This window comes from Artemia sp. Qi Xiang Cuo, chromosome 3, assembly GCF_049724085.1.
Source record: "Artemia sp. Qi Xiang Cuo chromosome 3, ASM4972408v1, whole genome shotgun sequence".
Classification (NCBI taxonomy): domain Eukaryota; kingdom Metazoa; phylum Arthropoda; class Branchiopoda; order Anostraca; family Artemiidae; genus Artemia; species Artemia sp. Qi Xiang Cuo.
Genome location: NC_142796.1, coordinates 26,082,747 through 26,109,788, shown reverse-complemented (window position 1 = coordinate 26,109,788; position 27,042 = coordinate 26,082,747). Strand labels below are relative to the sequence as shown.

Genomic DNA, 27,042 nt, shown 5'->3' with positions numbered 1-27,042 from the left:
CTTTTTGAATTTTGCGGGCATCTTAACTTATGAAAAAGAAGATTATTTTTTTTATTCCAAAATACATTTGTCGCAAAACAAATATTAACTAGTAGCATAACTTTTGATTTATTTGTTTTGGGATAATCTTTTACAAAATGGCTTAGGTAGCAAGGTCAATGGAAACAATGTAAAACAAACTTTAAAGCCTAATAATTATTTTTTCAATAGTTACTACAATGCCGTGTTTTTCTTCTAAAAAGAAAACAATGGTTTATTGGGGAGTGAGGGGGGAGGAGAGTCTTTGATTTACCAGAGGTTCTTCGAGCCTCTGAATTCAAAACAATCTAAATTTTGAAGCATTTACGGTCAAATTGAAATTGAACTTCAAATCCTCGTGCCGAAAATGAAATGGTGTATCTCACAACTGTTTGAAAAAACAACTTAGGAAACAAAGAATATTCATCTACAGGATCTTTAACCACGGGTCATACTTACAAAGTCGTATTTACTTCATAGGAGGCAGGCCGACCATGATTGGGACGTTTCAATACGTAAGAAACGTTATTAAACGTGAGAAAAATGTAATTTAATGCCATATATATACCGAAGTAAAATATGCTATGATTTTTTAGATTTTTGGTATCCCAAAAAACTGTTCTCGCATTAAACTTAAAACCCTATTTTCAATTTCCCATAAAATTTTGAAAACTTAAAATGCACCGTTTTGTCCTGAACGCAAGGATGAAATAATTTCACGCTTAATTTCCTTCGTTTTGATATATTGAGCTGATATGTATATTATATATGAGGTCGCGGGGTGATACATGGGGGTGAACTATCGTGAACTTCCTTGTGTGAACGCCAAGTAGCCTATTGTGATTTAGAAAGTTTTTTTTCTTGTTATGTTTTTTTACTGACCTTTGAATACAGGATTCAATCATATCACAGGCCATAAGCTTAAGGCGTTGCTCCAAATGGCTTGCAAATTCTGCATCTGGCCAATGAAGGTCACGAATAAAGGATTGTAAGGCATCCAACTTCCAGAAAAGATCCTCTGACGTTGCGCAGCCATTTCTAAAATAAATAGAGATTAGATGAAAGTAAATTGACACGAGGCGCCGAATTTCAAGAACACCAGTCCCCTTACCTTTCCAATTACTACAATTGCCATAAAAATCGCTTGTATTTTACTGTTATGACAAAGCAAACCCTCCACTAGAAACTGTTCCGCTTGTCTTACCTATTTAACAGCTAAGAAGACCTCATTCCCTCCGGACCTCTGTGTTATCTTTCGGGACCAGAAATTTCCAAATTTCAGGGTGAAGCTTCAAATTCAGAGGGAAAATTATTATGTAAGAGCTTGAGCGAGCAGGAAGAGCCGTAACGGTACCAGCCGGTCTGTGGGTCTTAAATTACAGGGAACAGGCAGGTAAGTACTCGCACTTCCTACAAGCTAATCAAATTGAATTGTATTTGTATTTTGTTTTATGTGAATAGTGTTACAGCTATGAAATTGTGCAGCTGGAGGCCGAAAGGAGTCTGTTCACGATTCCAGGTGTTTTTTTAAGAAGAAGAAGAAGAAGACGTATTGTTAAGTATATGGAATCTATAGAACCAAAAAAGCGGCATTTGGGTGAAAAAAGAGCTTTATGGAAGCTGCCCGATTTTTGCCCAAAAGATGAATATGGTCCCATTTCAACCCTTCGACGATTGTGCATTTTTACGAGAGAATTTGAAATAAAGTTCTATTGAGCATAGATTCCAAATTATAATGGCTTATAAGTCATTTTGTCTCCAGCGCCCAATATTTAAAAATAATCTTTTTATAAATCAAATTTTTTAACAACAGTGAATCAAACAGAAAGTAATATTAGTTGTAACTTATTTAATAGAATATTGAAATCAAATCCTTAAAAAAACAAACAAAAAAAGATAGCTTACCCAAGCTGATTTAAACTTAATAGAAAAGAAACTACGTTAAGCTAAATCTACGAGTTTAGTCTGAATAACTCGCACATATACAGTTGGCGGCAAATGCAATTTACAGTTGCTTCTGTTTTGTTTCTTATTGCAAAAAAAGAAAAATGACGAGGCTTTTAATTTATCCTTCCAAAGATTACAATTAAAACTCTTGTGATCCAATATAAGAAAAGTAGCAATTTAATCAAGCAGTGCTTTAAAATAATTGTGACGGAACATTTTGGAATCTAATATTTCTATTGTTCTTGAATAAACTTAGCTTCACATCATCTATGCCATTTATTCATTTTGGATTTAGTAAAGAATGACCCGTCTACAAAGCCATTTTGAAATGGAAAATAGCCATTCTGAACAAAATGGCTATTTGAAAATTTTAAACACACGCATTTAGGGAAAAAACGCACGAGCGGGGTGGGCTGGTTATCCTCTGACCACTTTCAACTCTGAAAAACTGCAAAAGAAATTTCTATTTCCAATCGAATGAGCCACCTCCAAAGTTTATACGACGACGCCCTCAATTAGAATGTTACATATTAACGATGGGCAACCAGCATAATTTATTGCCCTTTCCCTGAGAGCTGGAGAAAGAGGAGGGAGGGGGTCTCAAACCCAGAACCATAGTTATTTGAAATTGAGATTATTTTGAATAAAAGGCTATCTCAAAATTTAGATCCGATATATTTGATGAAAAGAGGGTCTGGGTGGGGGGAAGGGGGAGCTTGTTACCCTCCAATCATATTTGACACGTAAAAAATAACTAAGACTTTCAATTTCCAATCAAACAAGCCTCCTTCAAAGTTTATATGAGAACCACCTCCATAAAATCTGATATGCCCCTGAGGCACAACTTCCAACCCTTGTCCCGGGCTCTAGGATTTGTGTAGTTCCCCTCCGATCAAATTTGACTCTTTATATGGAAATAGAACTTCTGATTTCCAATCAAATGAGCCTCCTCCAAAGTTTATACCGTCACATTTTCCATAAGAACCTCATATGCCCCCAGGGCATAGCTTACAACCCTTGCACCAGGGTTCTGGGGGTTGTATCAACCCCGAAGGTATTGTTATATAATCTTTAGACTATTTTGAGCACAATGGTTATCAAAAATTTTCGGTCAGATACATTTGAGGAAAAGAAGACGGGGGGGGGGGGGGTTGCTCTCTGGTCATTTTTGGCTCTTAAAATGAGGAACTACAACTTTCAATTTCCAATCAAATGAACCTTCTCCAAAGTTTATACGACCATCCTTTTCCATAAAACCTTATATGTCACAGGTGGAATAACTTACAACAGTTGGCCCCGGGCTTTGCGGGGCTGTGTCAACCCCAGAGGCATTGTTATATGATACACGGACTATTTTGTACAAAATAACTATCTAAAATTTTTGGTCGAATTCATTTAGGGAAAAGGGCGTGGGGAGAGGGTGCTCTAGCTGTCCTCCGATCACCTCCGACTCTGAAAATGGAACTAGAACTTTTGATTTGTAATCAAATGAGTACCTTCCGAAGCTTATACAACCACCCCTTCCATAAAAACCTTATCAAACTAACGCAAGAAAATACGAAGGGAAATTAGAGGGGGGAAAGGATAGAAAAATTCAGTTTATAAGAGTCATAATTGCTTACCCTTTTAGTTCCCATTTTTCTCGCTCAAATCCTTTGTGTATTGCTTGCGCTATAGATGACTCCATCAAATCCACGTATCTGACTACATGTGGAGCAAAAGTGTCTCGCAGATGCTGATGAAATCGGCCGTGCTTGAGGTTATCTGAAATTAAGAGAGAAAGATAACTCATTTGCAAAATGGAAGCACAATGAAAAAAGGTTAAACAACTAAAATCTGCAAAATACAGCAATATGCAGATCTTTTAGGTATGGTGTGCAAAGTACCTCAGACATCCCCTCATTACAATAGAAGTAGCTTAGGTGATCATATCTCTCGATGGCAGTTTACCACACGAGTAGGATTCTAGCCTTGGAAGCTTCGGGTTTCAATTGGTGCAATTATATGTGTGGCATGTGTCAGTTCTGTCCTTTTGTGAGACAGAACTTTACCTTCTTTGGCAGAATTGTTAGGACCTTTAATTTGACTATTAGGACCTTTAACTCTGCATTCTTGGAATCACTATTCTTGGGTGTTATCTATCTAATCGTGACAAATATGACCCTATACAGACCAAACTTCTTAATTTTTTTTAGTGCCTGCTCAAATACTAAGTCTTAGAGTGAGAGCTTCCCTAACTAACTATGTCCCGGGTCCTAAAAAGATGCCAAATGTCCTAAATTGGTATGATTCAAAAATGAAATAAGATGTAATTGTTGATATTCTTGAAGTTAAAAACTTAAAGCTGAAGTAATGCTAAAAAAGACTGGTATGGCCTGTCATACCAATGCAAGTTAAAAGATAAATCAGACACCGTAGGGAAAAGGAAATGAAGGAAAATGTTAATGCTTCCTCATTTATCTTTTTAAATCTTAAGCTACAAAATATAATTGTAGACGACGAAGGAGGGGTGGTCCAACTGTGCAAAAAGTCTTTCGAAAGCCATTGTAATGAAAAGTATATATCGTTACTTTTTCTCATTCAAAGCAGTAAGCTGAGCTACCGGGCCCTCCTCCTAGCTTGCCTACTACCTGGACAACTGGTATTATTTTGACGGTAATATGGGAGTATTTACTTTGAAGCTATCTGACTGAAAAGAAAGGTTGGAACCAGCTTTCTGAGGATCACTTTTCGGTTACAGAAATTAATCAGAACTCACGAGTGTTTTGCAGTCTAGCCCGACCGTTTCAAAAGTATGTCTGAACTTACCAAAGAGCTATATTTTCTTACCGTCTTGCCTGAGATAGTCATTGAGTATCTGGAATAATGGAAATGCATCCCAGGAATCTGGTGGTTGTTCAGATAGAACTGTATCCATATCCACGGCGAAGAAAGACCAAAATGTTTCCGCATGATCAACAAGTAAGTCACTAAACCATGCAAAGGCCTAAAAAAGAAAACCAGTTAATCGAAAATTAAAATAATGCAAACGAATTGCATGTGTGAGTTTTGGGATTTGTTCTAGAACCCAACAATGAAAAACTACAAAGTACAAGATATTGAATTAATTTGTAATTACGTTCAATCTAATAAGGGGTATACCAAACAAATCTAGCCCGTAAAATGCTTATCAAACAGTTCGTGAAAACGAACTTTAGGTAAGGAGCGACTCGGCTCAATAGTAACCGAAACTCTAAAAAAAAACAGTTTTGGTGTCAATAGATACATAAAACGAATTGGCTTTATATACTGATTCCAAATATATATGATTCATGTTTAGTCTTATCCACCAAAAACTACGAACCTGAGAAAATTGCTTGATTTTCAAAAAGGAGGGAAACGCCCCCAAAATTCAAGGAATCTTGATGAAAATTGCACCAACGGGTTCAGCATATCAGATAAATCTACAAAAATGTGGAATTTTGTATTTTTTGCCAGAAATATCATTGATGCGTATTTATTTGTTTGTAATTTTCTTTCTTCGAGGTAATTGTATCCAACCAGTGGTCCTAAAATGAGGGCTCATTTAAACAAAAATTAAAAATTCTAGAGCCCTTTTTAAGTGGCCAAAATTATTGAAGAGCAACTAGCCCCCCTCCCGCACCCCCTTTCACCAAAATCGTCTTGTCAAAATATTGAGACAGCCATTTTGTTCGACAGAGTTGAAAGGTCCAATAACTATGCCTTTGGGGATAACATGACCCCCGCAGCCCCTGGGGAAAGGGCTCTAACTTATGAAGTTCGCCCTTTGTTAAAGCATAGTATCTATTATAGAGATGCATACAAACATTTTTCAGGGGGAGAGGGAAGGAGAATATTCCGCAAGAAATATTTTCCACGAGGAGAATTTACCGAGGCGAAGAAAAGTTTCGGGATGTGAACTTTCCATGGGATATTTACCAGAATTCTTATACGAGACTTTTTTTTATTTGTCTTACTTTCTCTTTGCTGACTCAATTTTACATGTGGAGATCTTTCGGGGGAATTGTCCGGGAGAAATTTTTAGCGGGGTTGGAATGGTCAGGAGGATTTTTCTGTGGGGAGTGAGGTTTTCTGCGGGAAAAAATTCTCCATGGGGAAATTTTCCGCGGTAGAAATTCTCCATAGGCGAATTTGCCGTGGGATCAACTTTCTATTCGAGGAGGGGGATTTCCGGGAAAATTTCTCCACAGGGTGGGGGATTTCCGGCATGATTTGAAAAACGATCAGACATATGAAAGTATGCTAAGGAGAATTTTTCAGGCGGAATCGTCAGCAAGAAATTTTCCAAGGGGGATTTTCAGAGGATAGACCTGTCCAGGTAAATTCTAAAATTTACGCACGTGAAGGTATTTCACGTGGGAGGCACTCTCCATGAGGATATTTTTTGTGGGGGATGGGAATTTTATATGGAGAGGAAGCCGAATTTCTCAGCATTCTTTGAAACACGATCAGAAACTAAATAAAAAAAAATTCCACTGAAAGTAGGGAGCAACATTAAAACTTAAAACGAACAGAAATTACTCCGTATATAAGGGGGATTGCCCCCTCCTCAATACCTCATTCTTTCCGCTAAAGTATGAATTTTATTCCCATTTATGTAAGAGCAACTCCTGAATCACAGGGGAGCTGAATTAGAATAAGATTTTTTTTTAAGTTCTAAAAAACTTTAGCGTAAAGAGCGAGGTATGGAGGAGGGGGCAACCCCCTCATATATGGAATAATTTCTGATCTTTTTAAGTTTTAATGTTGCTTATTAATTTCAGTAGCAAACAACTGCTTTTTTTATTTAATACTACACAAAAGGCGCTAACATTGTATTATTTGGTTTTGAACTTGCAGTAATAAGAATTGCCTGTAATTTTTTGTCAACCTTCAAAATAAAAACTAATGAGAATTGCCATTAATTGTTATTGAGTTCTGGAATATAGACATGATAAAAGAGAAAAAGAGGCATCACAACTGAAAAACTTGAGAAAAAAAAATTAGATTATGCAATGGAAATGATTTAAAAAAAACTTAAAGATTAAAATTTGAGCTATGGAAAAACCATTTTATCCCATTTGGCCACCAGCAAAGTTTTGAGGCTCAAAAAAGACAAAATTTCTTAGTTTATCCTTTTAAATATGTGTTGAGTAGCTTTTTATTTCTCTCTCTGATGCATTCGGTGGTCATTGCGCTTAGTAAACGCTTCTGTTGTTCTTTTTTGGATGCAAGTAATAGAAATGAAACAGGGTAGCCAATAGGGGAGGGAGAGAATATCCTATTTTGTACCTTCATTAAAAAAAAGTCAAAAACTCTCCACCTAGGTTCTTAAAAAAAACGACTTTCCTACATTCCCATGAATTGGCACCACCACAGAGAAAGCAGATAGGAAGTACAGCTACTCGCCAAAAAAAAAAAAAAAAAACTTTTTAAATAAATAAATAAATAACTTAGATATCCTTTTTCTTCTTCTTTTTGTATGTTGCTTTTTTCATTAAAGTAAAATACAAACAAGCTTAATTTGTGGTAAATCCATCAAATCAGTCTTAGATTAATAATTGGGAAGTGTCTGAAACATCAGACACCTCTAGTCTTAAGTTCTCTAGATTGTGAACAACCATTTGATCCAGCTGACAGAAAAGCTCGAGTCAGGATCTTATCCTCGTATGGAGTACAAGACAAGTACCCTAAAATGATTAGTGCTTTGTACCAAATATTGTTGCTACGGTTGAGGTTAGTAGTTGATACGGTGTGAAATTAGGAGTTAGGCAGGGTTGTGTCCAATCCCCGTTAATTTAGATAGATTTTGTCCAAGGAACACGCCAAACGCTATTAAAGAACATGCTATTACATCGAAAGGAAAAGTCAACCTAGACCTAGATTATGCAGACGACTTGAATGTCCAAGATAAAATATTAACAAGAGGAATGAATTTTTCAATGTCGTAAGAGTGCAAAAATAGGTTTGAAAATTAATGTTAAGAAGACTAAGTGCTTAAAATAGTAACAAATGAAGGTGAAGTGGTGATGTTAGGAAACGAAAAAACTGATCAAGTGTATACCTTAACTTACCTGTGTAGTAGTATTAGTGAAAATGGTAGTTGTACTGTAGATGTAACAAATAGAATAGCAAAGGCCCAGGGTGTTTCCTCGCAACTGAGAAAAGTTTTAAAGAATAGGAAGACAAGTCTGAGAACCAAGATTAGAACCTATAGCAATGACAGCGGTCAAATATGGTTCTTAAACGTAGGCAAAACGTTTTAAGTCCTGGTTTGAATGATCGTATGTCAAACATTAGACTGCAGGAAAAACATGGAGTGATCATATTTACTTAATCCTCACGCCAGGGTGGTGTTGAGACCGTTGTTAGCCTTCTTCACATGGGACAGTCTGCAGCAAAGGCCTCTGCATCAGATAGCAAAAGTCCAGCCTGGTCTAGGAATTTCCCGAGACTATTATTCAACTAGAACTTGGGTCTTCCACTTGGATGTTTCCAGCCACTACTGGTTGGTTTAAAGTAGTAAAGAATCCAAGCTTGAGTGTCGGCAGGCAGTCATAAAAAATGTCTGGACCAGCGAAGTGTCCACTGGGTAACCAAGCATGACAAGGGTGACTGAGAAGATATACTTCATAGGCAATCATTGATGACAAAGTCTGTCCATTGGATTCCCTTGATAGTCCGACGCCCCTTAGATTGAAGAGTGTCGAGACGGCGCTGGACAGCTGCAGTTGCAGGCCAAGTTTCAGCTCCGTACAGCAGGATTAAATAGACTGATCCTCCAAGGATTTTCATTTTGATGAATCATATTTCCTATGGCCATAATGATTTAAAGTTAAGACGACTAGGGTGCGATTTATGAATAAACGATGATGAATGTTCGTATGATGGAGAAAGGATGGTGGATAGAGGATGCTTCTTCTTAGATCTCTAAGTTTTTCTATTTATTATTCTAAGAAAGTATTTTGGCGATGGGGTTACGAACCATCACATCTCAGCCACTATTGGAGAAGTAAAATTCTCCTAGACTTCGATTACGAGTCCTGGTTGGATTTCGTGATGATTCTGTGACTGCTTAATTTTAGTTCTAATCATCATGCATTTTATTGTAAGTCAATAATTTCTGAGTTACCCTTTTATCATTAATCTTCTTTTAAGCTTAGAGTTTGTATGTCTTTTTTATGTTGTCCTGTCGACTTTTATCTGTAATTTTTATTACTTCATTCTACAATGAAGACGGTTAAGCGGAGGTCTCAACAGAAATATTTGCATAGTTTTCTTCTAATTTTTACTGGCTGTCATTATCCTCCTTTCCTCTTCTTTACGATTTTTTTTCGTTATTATTGTAAGTCTTCTTTTATTTTTAGATGTGCTTTGCCGAGAACGGCCCTTGGATATAGAGCCAAAATATTTATTTAAGGATAAAAAGATTTCACTGTCTTTTAGATGAACTCCTCGTTGGTTGAACTTTTGCTGTTTATATGACTCAGATAACGTAGATAATTTGGGTTTCCTAGATAAAAAGTTAGCAAAAATGAAAGAATGTCTGGAAAGTTTGAAGGTAAACTCTGCAAGAATAGGTTTGAAAATTAATGTTAAGAAGACTAAGTCGTTTACACTAGGAATAAACGAGAGTAAAGAGGAGAATTAAATGAAGAGGCAATCGATGTAGCTAAAAGCCTCACTTACCTTGGTAGAATTGCGAGAAAAGATGGTGGATAAAATGAAGATGCAAAATGTAGAATAATCTAGGTTATTCGCATTTAAAAAAAAGTTTTGAAGAATAAGAGAATAAGCCTGCGAAATAAGATTAGAATATTGGAAGCTATGGTAACGACAGTGACTAATTATGGCTCCGAAACATGGGGGCCTCGAAGGGTTGAAGAAAATTTGTTAGATGTTCGTGGAAGAACTATCTAAGGAAAGTTGCAGGCACTCGTTTGACTTACCGTGTTTCAAATAATAAGCTGTACGAAAAATGTGATGCAGCCTTGTTTGCTATGGCTGAAATAAAAACAGGTTAAAGGGCTGGACACACGTAGCTTCTTTTGGGTACCGATTTCAGCAGCTCAGTCGGCAAACGATAGCGGTACAAAAACAGTGTCCTTTGCGCAAAATTTTCAAAACCAAACATCATGTACATCAATTGTCAACTGCAGGCTATCAATAGTTACATGATTGATCTCAACTTATTATTTAGTTCTTTTAATATTATTATTAAGCTCTTTTATTATTATTATCAAGTTATTTTATTAATAAGATTTATATTCTTTTTTAATTTTTATTTCATTTAAAAATTTTAATTAAATTTTAAATTCTTTAACTATAAAATTATGAAGTTCTTTTGTAATTAAATGTTCGATTATCGTTATTATTATCTAGTTGTTTTGCTTTTCCTGCTGAAGAAAAGTAAAGATTGAGGATTCTTTTTTATTTAATGATCATGATGAAATTCGGCGTCGTTTTTGTACATCAGACCGAAAACTAGAAAGATTTTCAAGCTCAAATCGGCTCCGTTTTAGTAAATCGGAGCTGAAAAAAGCAACGTATGTCCAGCCCTTAAGATGCAAGGGCACGGTTTTTACGGATAAGAGATGACAAATGGTCAAAGAATGTGCTATTTGGCTGTTCATTTGTCGCCAGACAAATGAATAGCCCCCAGACAGATGGGGTGAGAAAAGGTCTACCACAAATGGGGTGAGAAAAGGTAAGAAAAAAAGAATTAAAAGAAATTGGAAGTTCAACGGAGGAGGTAAAGCATGAGGCATTGAATAGATTGGTGTGAAGCAGGAGTATAAGTAACTGTGTTCACCTCAGGTAGCTTGATGCCACAGTGAGCAGTCAGTAGTAGTAGCAGTCACAATTTTCATAAAAGCTCATTTCAAATGCGAAGATTTCAAAGATATACACTGAAGTGGAGAAGAACCTGTCCTACGGGTAGGCACAGCAAACATTCCAAATATGTGATGTAACGAGAACGTAAAGGCCCATTTATGAGGCCATCTTGTCGTATCGACCATCAAAGAAAGGTTTAACCCCAAAATATCCAAAGATCTAGCGAATAATAAGGTAGAGTATGAAAATATGATGCTTGAAAAATTTAAGCTTCGTGCGCGTGAAACTGGCAAAAAAATTATTGCCTGTATTTAATTGGTAAAGGGGTATGTAAATCTGGAAAGTACCTCCTTTGGATTATTAGCCAGGGAACCTACCACTGTCAGGCGCATGCGCCTTCAGCATGGGCACCCATAAGGGGGGGGAGCCCACCTCCCTCTGTCTGAATGATGTTGCCTTAGTTTTATATTTTTGTTCTGAGATTTCTATTATATAGCATTAAAAGTGCCAATTAGACCAGGTTTGCCCCCCCCTGGAATTCAGCTTATGGGCGCCCATGGCCTTCAGCATTATTAAAAGGAAAGTAAATTAACGTCAAAAGGTAGTCATAAGGAATGCTAATGTATGTGTATAAATAAGAAAATAGATAAAAAGAGGGAATAAAATAACACAAGCAGGTCATGCTTTAAGAATTCTGGGATAACTAATATAAGCGAAGCCATACCTTACCCAGGAGGGGCTCTTTCATCATCTATTCTTGACCCCTACGTAGGGGGTCTTCGTATGATTTTTGCCCTTTTAACCAATGCGGTGCATATTAAAGGCAATATTTTAGTTCAAATCGTATTCCTGATTCTAAACACAGATACGGCAATATCCAATATTGCGATACAAAAAGGCCCGAGGCTTGGAAAAATTTGGAAGCCGTTGCTTCAACCGTATCTCGCTAACTAAAAGTTGTTGAACTTTTTGCGAATGATCGGAAATAAAACAGTAAAAACAGAAAAATAAAGACTGGTGTGAATAAGTTAGACAGAAGAATCCTCAAGTCCAAACGATTTAGCTTAGGTGGTTAGCTTACTGAAAGAGAATCATTGATAATTACAGCATGTACGTAGATTAACGCGTTGACTAAAAGCATTCATTAATTCACATACCCCATATTGTTCTTATTTTTTCTCAAATGGCAGCATAAAATTTTCAAAATGTTCCAAGACAAAGGAACTTCTTGTAAAAAATCTTGTGACTCAAAAACTTTTTGTTGTTTTTACAAGCTAAAAATATCAGAGGAAAAGCAGCCTAGTTCTTAACAGCCAGGGCTATTTGCCTCTCCAGAAATTTTAATTTTCTTGCTAATTTAGATTTGTTGGTCAACCTTAGTTAACTCGTTAAAGGAATTACTTTTTCGGATTATGAAAATGCGTCATAGACGTAAACCAATGATGTTAAGCACCCTTTTTACAACGGAATTATCGGAAAGCAATCTCCCTTGTTCTCTTTGGTTACGTTGTTCTCGTTGGTGGTTTCACCGATGAAGTTTTCACCTTCATAGTCTATATACTTCTTCTGTAATAGCTTAGATGGTAACTTTTGCCGAGTGTGACACGCAAAAAGTCTTTTATTTTATTTTCTATCGATCTTTTTTTAATTTTCACGTGTTTTTAAGTTGCTTCTTGATCCACATTTAGTGTTTCCGCTTTTTTCTCTTATAGAAATATAGAGAATACCATGATATGTCCCTAGACGACGCTCAAAACAAATATCCCCAAAAACTTCGAGATTCTTCAAGTGTTCCAATTATCTCTTGTATTTTCAATTTGATTTGCCAACATTTGTAGGATTTTTAAATTTCACCCTCTCGAAGTATCTGGTCTACATGAAACAAATTCCTGTACATGGGCGCCCATAAGCTGAATTCCAGGGGGGGGGGGCAAACCTTGTCTAATTGGCACTTTTAATGCTATATAAGAGAAATCTAAGAACAAAAATATAAAAATAAGGCAGCATCATTCAGCCAGGGGGGCGGGAGCCCCCCCCGCCCCCCCCATATGGGCGCCCATGTTCCTGTACATTTACTTTCACAACTGTAACTGTTTTATGTGTGTTTGTTGTTTGTTATAACTGGCTACGGAAAGCCGTTATGCAAATTAATATTGAAATTAAGAAAATGTTCACTACTTATTCTTTCGTTTTATGGGTTTACGCTGCATGGCTCGAGGCTGCTTTATTTTACTGTTGTTTGGCCTAAATCCTTTTTAAGTTGATCATGCCTGGACTGAACATTCTTGCAACTTTTTATTAAGAGAAAACTGAATAATTATCATCAACAGCAAGGACTGATAATTTAGAAAGTTAGATGAATTTTGTTAAGTCTTAAAAAACAAAAACAAAAAAAAACTACCTCAAAACGAGGAAGAAAGCTCAAACATGGATGCATTAAAAGATCAAAAGAGTTTTATACAGTGGTGGATCCAGAGGGAGCGAGGGGGCGCGCGCCCCCTAGCGTAGTCTAAAGTAGTGTAATTTACTTAATTAACTCAAGTTTGCGTTAATTAAACTTGTCCCAACGCAAGTTTATCGGATCAACCTATTTTGCGCCCCCCCTAACATTTTTTTCGGATCAACTTATTTTGCCCCCCCCCCTAAAAAAAATCCTGGACCCGCCCCTGTTTTTACAGTTGCACTGCCTAGTATGTAACTATAATGCAACATGGAAAATAAGTAATTACTTCAGACAATAAGATTATTTAATAGCTCTTAAAGGCACAGATTAACGATTACTATGAGTTAGACTTCATTCTTTGATAGGTTGCAGTTTACTGCAACCATGATGGACTAGAAATTTGGCTACCATAAAGAAAGACGAGGCAAAAGTAGTGTAACCAGAATCATGCTTATGAAGCCCGATGAATTAGCTGTAACACGGTGAAGCAGTGTCTTGAAACAAGATTATCAACTTTGAAATCTCAAGGGTGCAAGATTTGACCCTATATCCATGTAGATCGAGACTCATGTTGGCCATCTGATGACCCTCTGATCCAAATATTTTATAGAAATAAAACAGAAATCTAGAAACCTCTGAAACATGATTCTGCCTCCTATTTTCTAGATTCTTGATGCGAGCGATAAAGAAGGTTCTTGTTTTCTTTGAAAAATTGTGAGGAGCATCCTTAAGCGTTAGAACAATGGGAACTACAAGCGGTTTGTTTTACTGTTCAAATCAAAGATTGCACCAGCTAATTATAGCGCTGTTGTAAGCTGACAAGGTGAATCGCTCAGAGTTGGCTTGTTGCAGCTACCTGAACGAAGCTCATACTTGTCAAAATGTATATCCTTTGATGTGATGCTTCACCTTATAGAAAAATAAAAGAGCAATAATGTCACATCAAAGGAGGGGGGATGGATGCAGTACCGCTTACATACCACGTAGTGTCAATAATTTTTCGGCAGAGTCTAAGGTTTGTCCAGACAGATTCTTATGATGAAGTCGAACCTTGTTTTCTGTTGCTATTGTTTTCGCACAAAGAATTTCACTTATCCGTTTGAGAATATCTTAATGGCATACCTCAAACCCCGATAATGGATGACCATTCTTATACTTTGACGATTAGACATGATTTTCGCTCAAATGACGCGAAATGTATTTTCTTCAATTTCCAAGGAGAGAAAGTTAAGTTTCTGGGATTTCCTTTTGAGGGCAAAAATAATCTTCTCTCTACTTCTCATGCTTGTCTTGGGCAATTTCTTAAGTATGAAATGATCTTCACTACAACCCAGCCCTGTGAAGAGGCCTGTCTGTCTAGAACTAATTCGTAAATAAAAAGAGTAAAAACGGCATAAACGGCATAAACGAGCAAAATACTGCGGATCAGCCAATAATAAGATGACAAGCAATATCAGTCCCTTATGAATCCTCAAAAGAACAGAAAAATTCAATATCCTCCTAGAGATTCATGCATTAAACAAGCTAATTTCACTCTAGTGGTTTCGGTAAGGTGGCACTGCAGTCAATATTCACTAGACTAATATTCTTGAAAAGTAAAACCATGGGGATGCTATTTTCTACGATAAATGTAAAAAAAGCAGTGGGGTATGTTTTTGCAAAAATTAGCGCATATGCAAACTTCATGCGCAAGATATGTCAATATATACTTACAGGATCCTTAAGTAGAGAAAAAGAGGAAAGAGGAAAGAATTAGAATAACACATATAGAGTGAAAAGTAAAACAGCGCAAGTGAACATAGACGCAGCATAGACTGAACTCAGAACATAGACTCAGACTCGGCAGATAACGACATGATGCTCATTACAATGTTATCCTAATCAATTCAAACACAAAACACTTAAATACACGAATAGAAATAATACTAGGAGATCACAACGTTAGGCTCAAGCGTGGGCGTAGCAGGGGAATTTTCTTGGGGTAGGGGGGGCAGAAAGTCATTTAAGAGGGGAACATTCACTGACTTATATTAGAATTTAGCTTCACATTAAATTCTTATGATTTAATAGTAAAATAAGTAATACTAGGACATCACAACGGTAGGCTAAAGCATGAGCGTAGCTGGGGAATTTCCTTAGGATAGGGGGGCAGCCAGTCATTTTAAAGGAACATATTCACTGACTTCTATTAGAATTTAGCCTGACATTAACGTTCGGCTCAATCATGGGCGTAGCTGGAGAATTTTCGTGAAGGGAGGGAGACAGCTAGTCATTTAAGAGGCGCAAATTCACTGACTGCTATTAGAATTTAGCCTGTCATTATATTCTGAGGATTTTTCTAGCTGGTGATGATTTTTCTAGGGTGTACCACAGCTTAGCTAATGCCTAGAAAACATGACTCTTAGAAAGGATGCTCTTAAGGAGAAATGATTGTTTTGTCAGAAAATTTTATGCAGTATACGGATATAGATGACACGATTGTATCGGATTTAATTCATTGGGGCCTTGTCTGTACATACGTACCACATATCTTAATTAGGCGATGTCTGGTAAATTTTACACAAATATGTATAATTTCAATGCATTTTATATGTCCACTTTTTGTTCATTTGCATTCTATTTCTTCTAACTTTTACAATTGCAAACAAGGACTTCACTTTCGTAATCGCCACGAAAAAGTATTTTCAAATCTAAATTTGGTGATCTCTGGCTCAAATCTAAAGTTTGGTTTTGCCATAAAAGTCTAACTTCCTTATATATCACATTGATAGTTCTACATAAAAAAATTTAGAGATGTTGTTATTCGAAAACATCATTAAATTTTTATAGTTGTCTTCAGTTTCGTCCCTTGCGGGTGGCAAAAGTGATAAACTTATTGATTTTAGACTCCTCTAATTCATTGTTTGATCTTCCATCAAACGCATAGCTTTCAACAGTGTATATTTATCGAAAAGACGTTCATAATGGTTATTTTGATACATGTAGGATATCCTACAGCTGATTATTGTTTATGAAGCATTTATAAATTGAATTTTCGCTATCCTTGATAATCAGGCGAATAGAGTCAAATCGAGTAGCTCTGAAGCACGGTTAGCTCCCAAGCTAATCTGTTCAAATTAAATGCTCAGTAAATGCTTGAAAGCAATTTTAAGGCCAACATTTGTCACAGTATAGCGAATTGGTCCATCCCGGTTAGCTGGGTGTTGCACCCCAAGCAATTTTAAGGCCACCATTTGTCAGAGTATAGCAAATTAGCCCATCCCGGTTAGCTGGGTTTTGCACCCCAAGAAAAATTCTTAGCTAGGCTGATATCTATAGGCTATACTATATTATGTGGCACATCCTGCAGTATCATTTGGTTACAAAAAACAAACTAACTGAAGGTTCCGATCTTGACAATTACAGAGCATTTTTTTTCTGAGAAACGAAGAATTCCTACATAGTTACCAAATTCTATTGCACACATTGCAAATTTTAGTGAACAATTTAACCTTATTTGTATATATCATAGCTGGCTTGCAAAAAGCAGAATGGTTGGGAGAAATACGAATTTTTTTCCAGGACTCGCATGTAAAACTCCACAAAATTCAATGAAAAATAAGCCTAAAACCGAGTGACAGGAACATGTCATTTGGATTTATGTTTTTGTATTCGATAAACATAGTTTTGTTGTTGCGAACGAGGTATAAATAGAAATATAAAACTCCTTTTATACAATTAACGTATTGTGCACGTATTGCACGAGTGCACGAGTGCACGAAATGCACGAGCGCGCATGGACGAAATTTTTGAATGTCAGCATTACATTTTGAGCCTCTTATTTGGTAACTTAAATAGAACCTACATCAGATCATTGCAGCATTAATCCGATCTCATCTGAAAAAGAGTGTCAATTTCATCTAAAAAGCTGCTTCATAAAAGTAGCGTGGATAAAACATATAAAATCCTTTACCAAGTCCGACGATTACCGTTAAAATTGAGAAAGAAAGAACATTGTGGAAAATCGAAATCATATTTTGAAAAATAAGTCGCATAGTCAGTGCTGATAAATAAAGTCTTACCTGTCTCACAGCCATAAATTTATTTCGAGAAGAAACAATTTTTATTTGAAACAATTCAAATAAAATTTTTATTTGAAACAATTCAAATTAAATACTGCATCGCATATTGAGTTTTCATACGGCAAAGGGTTAGTCTAAAGACGAGAAAAGGCCCAAGGAGATATAAGAGCATTATTTGGAGTCTACAAATAAAACTTTTGTAATAAGGACACATGAAAAAAATAGGGATAACACAAAATTCCTTGTGTTTTATGTGTATAATTCCTGGTGTTTTAACTCCAAAGAATACACAAAATTCCTTGTGTTTTATATGTTTAATTCCTTGGGTTTGAACTCCAAAGAATACACAAAATTCCTTGTGTTTTATCAGCAAAGCAACAAAGTACTAAAGCCTTCTGAATGAGTTTAGGCTATTGCATCACTTTGTACGCCTACTGCATCACTTAGTACGTCTGAAAGGCTTCAATACGGTAAGATTATCATGGTCACATCCCTCTTATTAGTAAAAAGCAGTAACCTTAACAAAAGTTGGCTTGCCTTAGGGTATTAAAATATTACGTTCAATATATCAGATTCTGCTTCTAGAAAATATAAAGAGAACTAAACAGTACTAGAAACGTTTTTGATCAACCAGAATTTGAGTTTGGACCAAGATCAATTTTGAATATTTTTCAGTAAAAGCTAAACAGAAACCCGAAACCAGAACACTTTTTGTGCAAGATAATGTAAAGAGAACCAAACAGCACTAGAAACGTTATTGATCAACCAGAATTTGAGTTTGGACCAAGATCAATTTTGAATATTTTTCAGTAAAAGCTAAACAGAAACCCGAAACCAGAACACTTTTTGTACAAGAAAATGTAAAGAGAACCAAACAGCACTAGAAACGTTTTTGATCAACCAGAATTTGAGTTTGGACCAATATCAATTTTGAATATTTTTCAGTAAAAGCTAAACAGAAACCCGAAACCAGAACACTTTTTGTACAAGAAAATGTAAAGAGAACCAAACAGCACTAGAAACGTTTTTGATCAACCAGAATTTGAATTTGAACCAAGAGCGATTTTGACTGTTTTTCAGTAAAAGCTAAATAGACAGCCGAAACCAGAACACTTTTTGTACAAGAAAATGTCAAGAGAACCAAAAAAAAACTAGAAATGTTTTTGATCAGCCAGAATTTGAGTTTGAACCAAGATCGATTTTGAATATTTTTCAGTAAAAGCTAAACAGAAACCTGAAACCAGAACACTTTTTGTACAAGAAAATGTAAAGAGAACCAAAAAAGCACTAGAAACTTTTTTGATCAACCAGAATTTGTATTTGAACCAAGAGCGATTTTGACTGTTTTACAGTAAAAGCTAAATAGACAGCCGAAACCAGAACACTTTTTGTACAAGAAAATGTCACGAGAACCAAAAAAAAAATAGAAATGTTTTTGATCAGCCAGAATTTGAGTTTGAACCAAGATCAATTTTGACTATTTTTCAGCAAAAGCTAAACAGACACCCGAAACCAGAAAATTTTTGGTTTTTTTGCATTCTCAAATCTAGCAAATTCATTTAGTTTTGCCAACAGGCAAAGTACATTTGGAGGGTGGTGCCCCTCCCGCCATCCAAACATGATACCTATGCTCCGGTGTTAAAAAACAATAAAAAGAATATGCATAGTGGAATTTAATTTTTGACGTAAGCATTGCTATATCCATTTATTTTTCGTCCAGAACAGGTAATAATTCCAGCTTCAAATATGGAAAAGATGGTGTCACATTACTTGAAATAAGAAATACTTATAACAACTTTTGTGTTCCAGCAAGAATCTAAAATTTAAAGCACAATATTTTGCAAAAATAATCACTTATTTCTCGGAATTGATTTACTTAATGCTAATACCATTGCGGCCATCCGTTAGTGCAGGGAGATCCAGGCATCATTTGTGATATATAGTCTGAACGATTAATGACCATAGATGGTGCTTCTCTTCAGGACAAACGCCATGGTTTTAAATCTGTTCGATGTAGTATTCATTTTAATTAGTATGGAGCCATCCCTTGGGTCTTTTCCAGCCCTGAAGAGCTAGATTCAAGGAACAAATATGCGATGGCCGAACCAATAGAGACGATGTGTTTAAATGGCTGACGTGAAGGGTCCTATAAAATTTGTACCTTAATCGTACTTAAGTCATCTTTCAATCCTTCTAAATGGGTTGCGTCGATAACGTTCACTTAGTATTAGTCCTGAGTTTTAAATCCGTAGCATCATGTTTGCAAATCACTTGTTAAATATTGTAATTTTTGTTGCCCGAGAGATGCAGTGCTGATCCCTCCTATGGAGGTGGTCAAATACACTAAACTCCATGAAAACACGGTTTGTAATCTCAGAATCGAAAAAACACATCACAATTGATCATAGGTAAGTGAACTTACAACAGCTTTGAAGTCCTGTTGGACAAATTTGACAAAACTTGATGCCTGACTTTCCGTCTTTCTGTCGATAACCCTTTTATTGGTCTCCCTCTACGTTGCTTGAAGACCGACTTTCAAAGCTGCCAGACAAGGATGTAGCAACTACTTTTTTAGAATTTTTGGACTTCAACGTTTTTGGACCTCGCTAGAATTTTTGAATATATTATAGTTTAAAATCCTCGTTTATTTAGTAATTTGAGAAATATAGGTATACGATTTGACCACGATAAAATCAAAATACGACTAAGAGAGTCAATTACAATAAACTGTTTCGTGTAAGTTTCATGAAAGCAATCACCACGAATAAGCTTTTTGAAAATCGAAAGCAATGAGAAATTTCATTTTAAAACTTACTATCGTGTATCTTTTCAGTTGTGGAATGCCTAAAACTTACTAATTTAAGACCGCATGAAAAGTATATCTTAATTCTCAGTTTCCCGTTGATTGTAACAATAATCACTATCCATGTTTCCTCAATAGCTGAATCTAAAAAACTTCATAACTTAAAGAGAGAAGAAACACCTGCACAATTTTTGAAATGCATATTTGACTGACGTTCTTTTGCTAGGTATTGCTAGGTCAAAAAGTTTCTTTGAACATATGAAGATTATATGTTCAAAGGGTCAGAAAGACTGAGAGTTAAATGTGTGTCGGTATTAATAGACTACTTTATTCCCCTAGCAAATAGACTACTCATTCCCCTACTTCCCTTCAAGCAAAATGTAGTTTTTCTACGGTCAAAAGTCAGTTTCCAATTTTCAGTTTTGTATTTCTGTTAGCAAGTAAAGATTAGCCCCCGCCTGAAAAGCAGTTTTGAAGCATAGGTCAAGTTATACATAGCATTAAGTTATGTAGAAAGCATACAGTCAACACACTGAGTCAGAAAAAAGGATGGTCAATATCTAAAAAATCATATTATTGAGTTAGGACTAAATTGAATAAACCATTTGATGGCTTTTTTTATGCTGATTAAGAATATAATAAGAATTTATATCGGAAATGAATTTCAGCCCCCCCCCTATATATGCCCATTCAGGGTTAGGTTAGGGTGGGTTTGGTTAGGTATAGCCTATATAGGGGGGGGGGGGCTGAAAATCATTTACGAAAGAAATTCTTATCATATTCTTAATCAGCAAAAAAAAAGGCATCTAATGGTGTATTCACTTTATTTCTAACTCAATAATATGATTTGGTAGATATTGACCAAAAGGATTTCAGCTGAAAGCATAGATTAGCTCCAAGAATTAGTTTTTAACAATATGAAAAACATCCAATGTCTATTTGATTTTTCATACTTAAGTTAGGATAATATTTATAAGCACGTGATAGCTAATATTAAATTTTACTTTCTCATTGTTATTTTGGTCCAATATTTACAAAAGATTATTGCGCAATAAAATACAGTTTAACTACATTTAACATAGGTGTTACAATATTACATGATGAAATATTTTCAAAACTCTTTAGGCATATTTAATGAAAAAAAAAATAGAAAACGTGATGTTTTTTTTTTAATATTTTTCATATATTAAGGATCATGTTGGTGGAATGTTTTATGTCTACATAGATCCAATTATGCTTTTAAAGTTATTCCACTACATATTTAGATATAATACTTACCTCAGAATAATGCTCTTCATTTTGTTGTAGAAGATCTACACATAATTCAGCCAATCGTATCAAGTCCTCTAGCTTTTTACCAGGAGGAACTCTTGTTTCACCACTAAGGTCATCTATAAAATATGTAAAAAGGACTTCATTATTTGTACCACAAATGCAGGCTATCTATGATGCCCGTCTGGAAAGCCGGGCTGAATATGAGTAAAGAGCAAGTGATCTATAAAAGGGAATGGGCAGGAATAGGGAGTAGCAAAGTTCTTTGTTCCTATTATAAGTTCCAACAAACTATGTCCGACTATATAGGATGTTCGTAAAAAAGTGTTACAAACAACTACCGTAAACAACGAGATTGTTTTATATTGTCCCTCTGTCAAAGGGAAAGGCAATAATCAGGGTTTAATGGACCCACATCACACAAAAGGGAAAAGGTTCTACCATTCTCCAAAACTTTCTAAGAGTTAGAGCTTCATTTGCACTTTACTGAAAATGATTTGTAGTTCAAGCAGTGGGTTTTCTGATTGTTGTAACGTCAATAACAACACAAAACAAAAATAATCTTGCGAGAGTAAACAAGGTCAGGTTGCAATCATGGCCGCCTCTTAGTAAAGAAAAAACCCCGAAAAACTTAAAAACACGCTTAAAATAAGAACTTTCCAGTGGGAAAAACTGAAACGTGTAGGTGATTCAGGAATAGTAACTATTATTTCGATTAGTTTTGATAGGAAAAAGGTTATTTTGAAAACAAGTTTATAAAATTCCGAAATATAGCCTGAAATCTCTCAAAATGGCGTCGGATCGAAACGAAAAATATTCCATTAGAATCACCATTGTCAAAAACCCCATTTAGGAACTTGTAGCCTCCCTCCTTGAACAACAAGGAAAATCACTCTTTTGCGTGGGGAGCACTGATGTGTTCTATTTTTCTTATTTATTTGTTTTTTGTTATTATAAGACACGACAACAAGGTTTTAAGAGGGTCAAATTACACAATCAGGATTAGCGCTACCGACTCCCCCCCCCCCACAAAAAAAAAACATTCTACAGGTCAGAGCGTTATTTACGATTTACCGAAAACGATTTGTGTTTCAAACAGTGCGTTTTTATTCGTCATAAGATCAATAATAATTATAATAAAAAAAATCTGGCATTTGGGTCTTATTGAAAATGGTATGAATTTTAAACAATGTGGTTTTTATCTGCCAGAGTATCAACAAGAAAAAAAGAGAAATCATCATAATAATCAAGATCGCTGGAAACAACTAATGAAAGTAGACTGATTGTTGAATGTGAAATAATATTAACTCCTGAGAGTCTTGGAAATTTTGGAATTTTCATTGTTTTAATTATAAAAGAAAAAACGTTTAAAATATATTTATTATTGAATTTCTTTTTATTGTATGAATTATTCATTCATCTATAGCAGTACCTAATATTTTTATGGTTGATGTGGTGGCTATTCATTGAAATTTCAGTTCGTTTTGGGTTTCAATTGCCTATTGATAAGAATTTTTGTTCGTTTTAAGTTTAAATGATTATATGATTTTATTTGGGGGCAATAGCAACAACCTTCACGTGGTACCCCTAGGAGTATTACCAATCACAGGTATGAATTTACTACTGCTAATTACTGCCCAGAAACATGCCACTCTACCCAGTGTATTACCACGAGAAGGTGCATTTTGTGGACATACGACCGAACTTGGATAGACAGATGACAACTGGCCTTTGTTAATGTGGTGGAGAGATAGTCTATATGATTCGGGGAGGAAGCTGAGGGGAAGGGTACATTGGTTTCAAATTTGGTTTCAGAGGGGTTGGAAAAAAATGAAGGGGCCCGTTCTTGCGAAACAGGAGGCTGCCCTGTGATTTGGCCAATAGTCTCATATGTTATTGACTTGCACTGACTGGCAAGCCAGAGGGTCGGCTTAGGTGACGTTGGGGGCTCCACCAAGGAGTCCTGAAAGCAGTCGCACTGATTCTCTAGTGCAGGAACAAATCCCAGAACCTAAGGTCTAGCAGGGTGTTTTTTCTACTTTTATTTTTACTGATTTGAGTGTTAAAATCACGGACCCTCCATCCTTGGAAGGCATGAGCATGGACTCGGACGTTTTGCTGGATGGTAATTCATCTGAGACAAAACTTGTGGAAGTTCAAGCCTCTCAGCTTTTTGAAGAAGAGTGCATCCCTCTGGATGCACTAAACGCTGACCACCGTGCAGACCAAAATCCCTAAAAGGGCAATTTAAAGTGAGAGTAATGTAAAAACTCCTTCGAAGGATCGAGTACTTTTTCTCCTAATCCTTTAAAAGCAAGTTTTCAAGCACAAGGGCTGTTGACTCGGAATAAGAAATGTTTTTAAAGCAGAATAAAACTTTGACATAATGAGTGGGGAAAGTTGAGGATAGGGCAGTCCTCCTTACATACGAAATGATTTCTGCTCGTTTTAATCATTAATGTCAATCTTTGGTTTCATTTGGAAAAACTTGTTTTTTATATTTATCATGAAATAAGAATGAAATAATAGTATGAAACTTTTTATTCTTAAAAAAGTTCTCGGAAACCTGACATTTCAAATTAGGTATTACGAAAACAAATATTAGAAAGACCTTACGATTTTACGGTTCACTTCTGAAGATTTTTGTGCCTTTCTTTTTAATTGATGTTTCAGACTTCAATACTTTTCCCAAAGATAATAGGAAAACAGAATTATCTTACCTTGGATAGTTGTATCTCCACCTTTGCAGCATAAAGAAGTAAAATTCTATTCAAGAAAGTGATATAATACACTGATATGGTTTTATTTTAACAATATTTTAACAAACCCTCGGACGGCAAGTATTTTCCCCAAACGTCACTCCCCATCCAGATTACGGCCGCCTCGAGCTGTTTCTGATCCCATCCCTGTTTTGTCCCCCATTCACTGCGTTACTTCGAGATACGAAAGAACTTGCGTCCTTGGCTTGACAGTACAAATTAATAAAATGTACCAATTTTTTATTTTTTCTCCTCTTTTTTGTCCCCCCCCCTTCTTGACCAGTTTTTACTTTTCAACTATTTTATTGACTTGCTGTAGTTGGATTATTGACACTTTCTTAGTGTTCCTTTTAATTTATATGCATTTATGTCTCGCTCTTTTTTTTTCTGTGTATATTCGCTTATTCCCACCCCCCCTTCCTTTTTTTTATTTCCGTTCTAATTATTTTTACGATTCGTATTTGTGTAAGTTTAGTTTTCCCATTTTTTATATTTTTAACTTTCTTATTGAATTTTTAGATTTTTTATTATTGACTGTTACATGATTGTTCATTATGATTTTTCTATTTCGTTGTTGTTGTTTCATTTTTGCGAGTTTTAGTTCAACCATTTATATTGTCGACTCCGAAGTCCGAATTCAGCCCTTTGTGGGCTTATGATAGTGATCTTTTTGAAATAAATATCTTATCTTATCATATCAAGATTGTGAAAATGTACTCTTTTAGGTCTCAGTATTATAGCCAAAATTACCCAAGTCGAAGAAGGTCAAGTTTGCATTAACTCAGAAAGTTGTACCGTTAGGAAAATAAAATTTTCAGGGATAGATTTCTACCATAAATTGGCCCAAGACTATATTTTGAGGCTTCTGCTTCAGTTTATTATTTGTTTTTAAGATTTGAAAAAGGCCTATCAAAATAGGTCTCAACTTGAAAAAATATGTATAGAATACGACTCAAAATCTAAAAAGACCAAGGACAACAAAGTCGGAGTCAAATATATTCCTTTCCCCCAATCAGGTCAAGACAAAATAAGCCTATCTCCGCAATATCTTCAAACATCAAAAGCAGGAGCGAAGTGGTGGTCTTACCTGGAAACATCTTAGTAGCACATTTCCTGAATTAACGAAAGAGCAACAGTCCCCCCAAAGCTTTTCACTGATAACAGAGTAGGAGTACTCCAAAAGAAATGTAATAGAAAGCCAGCAATTATAATTCTATACTTCCTTGCTTCAAATGAAGTACATATGCGTGCAAAGCAATTTGCTCTCAGACGTTACGTAATTTTCCGTAATATGTTAATAAGAACAAAAAAAGTACAGACGTCTCGATTCTGCCTGCGCTTTCGAAAATTAAGCATGGTGCTACTTGCTTGAAGAGAATCATGAAAGTATTTCCAACCCACATTATTAGAGGGATTAAGTTTAACCAATGGGCCCCCCAGCACCATCGCTGGCCACTAAATTTCTTTCAATGATTGGTTTGAAACATATGGGCAAGAACCTTGGTTTAACATGAATGAGAATAAAGATTTCAAGAGGAATTCGTCCGTTTTTCGTCCCAGAATTCGCTCCAGGATTTTTAAAGGCATACACAGTTTCTTAGTTTCTCCTACCTTCCAAACGAAACCAAGATTTGCTCTAAATGTGATAGGCATATGTCTACTGTCAAGGGTAAATAGGTGAATTCAGAGAAATTTTCCAAAAGCCACATAGCTAAAGTGAAGATAACTTTCTCTAAAAAGTTTTATACTGCTAGCTCTTACAGTCCTGACACTCCCAGGGTTCAAAGCCAAGGAATTTCCGAATTATGAAACCGAGCCATGAAGCCTGCTAGAACATAGACCACAAAAACATAACGGGTATAAATTTAATTGGGCAACGTCTCTTTTTCTGAAAACAACACTTCAAAATATAGCCAAACCTTTGTTTCTACGTATAAATCCTACGCTATTCTTTCAAATAGATAGCTCTATTTTTGTTGGAAAGTTGCCAATCCTTAAAAAATTTTTGAAAAAATAAACAACGGGGAAACTACGTATGTTTGGGATAATATACAGGTATGTATTCTTCACTCTAATTTCTATTGTTTTTAGAGTTTATTTCTTCATCCGTAGGAATTTCTGTTCGTATTAGGTTCGGCATCTTACAAAAGCCAACTTTTTCTCATTTTAATTTTCAATATTCACTATTTAATATTCATGAAACGAATTTTTTAAATTTAATATTAAGTTCTGAGACACTTAGAAATTCATTGGCCAATCCTTTGAAAACGGCTACTTGGTCATGAAAAACAGTTTCGGTAACTATCTTTTGTTCTGTAATCAGAAAAAAAGTCTTGATGGCGATCTTTGTCGTCCTTGTTTTTTAAATTCTTTTTATCCTGAAGAGGATGTGTTGGGTTTCCAAGGGCTGATTTAAACCATCTTCGGTAGCATAAATGTTTGCTATCGTGCAAAATGCACTTACCACAATGACATTGTGTTATCATATGTGTTTTTACAGGAGCACACAACTTAACTAGCCCAAACACTAATGTACCTAGCTTAGAAAAACCAACCCTCAATTAGTTGCGTCAGACCTCCATTTCTAACTGATCAACCAACAGAGCATTGTCAATCAAAACTAGAATTCCAGAAACTAAAGAAGGGAAAGATGAAACCAATCATGGTCATTTGCAATTCAGATTTGAACGCCTGAGAACCCTTTCTAACTAAGATATTTTTTGTCCTGTGATGGCGCAGTGGGTTTGATCTTAGATGGGTAATAATGGACCCAAAGTTCAGACTCAGCTGCGGCAACACACTGCAAGGCCGACACAAGCACCTTAGTAGTCAAGAATGATCGTCAGTTCAATACATACGAATATATTATTTGTCAGAAGTATAAGGAAAATATACTTAAAGCAA

The 27,042-nt window shown here is 35.8% G+C and overlaps 1 protein-coding gene across 3 annotated transcripts in view; it reads right to left on the bottom strand.

Moving 5' to 3' along the window:
• The window catches only part of Cadps (calcium-dependent secretion activator 1), a 245,037-nt gene that overhangs the window by 60,973 nt on the left and 157,022 nt on the right, over positions 1-27,042 (bottom strand). For 2 of the 3 annotated variants that reach the window (XM_089085689.1, XM_089085691.1), the window contains 5 exons: positions 24,100-24,120; positions 21,386-21,498; positions 4,795-4,951; positions 3,588-3,729; positions 901-1,056 (listed from right to left, as the gene is read on the bottom strand). In XM_089085689.1, the coding sequence (XP_088941815.1) occupies positions 901-1,056; positions 3,588-3,729; positions 4,795-4,951; positions 21,386-21,498; positions 24,100-24,120 (589 nt within the window). The remainder of the gene's footprint in view (positions 1-900; positions 1,057-3,587; positions 3,730-4,794; positions 4,952-21,385; positions 21,499-24,099; positions 24,121-27,042) is intronic. The other variant, XM_089085690.1, reaches the window with a different exon arrangement.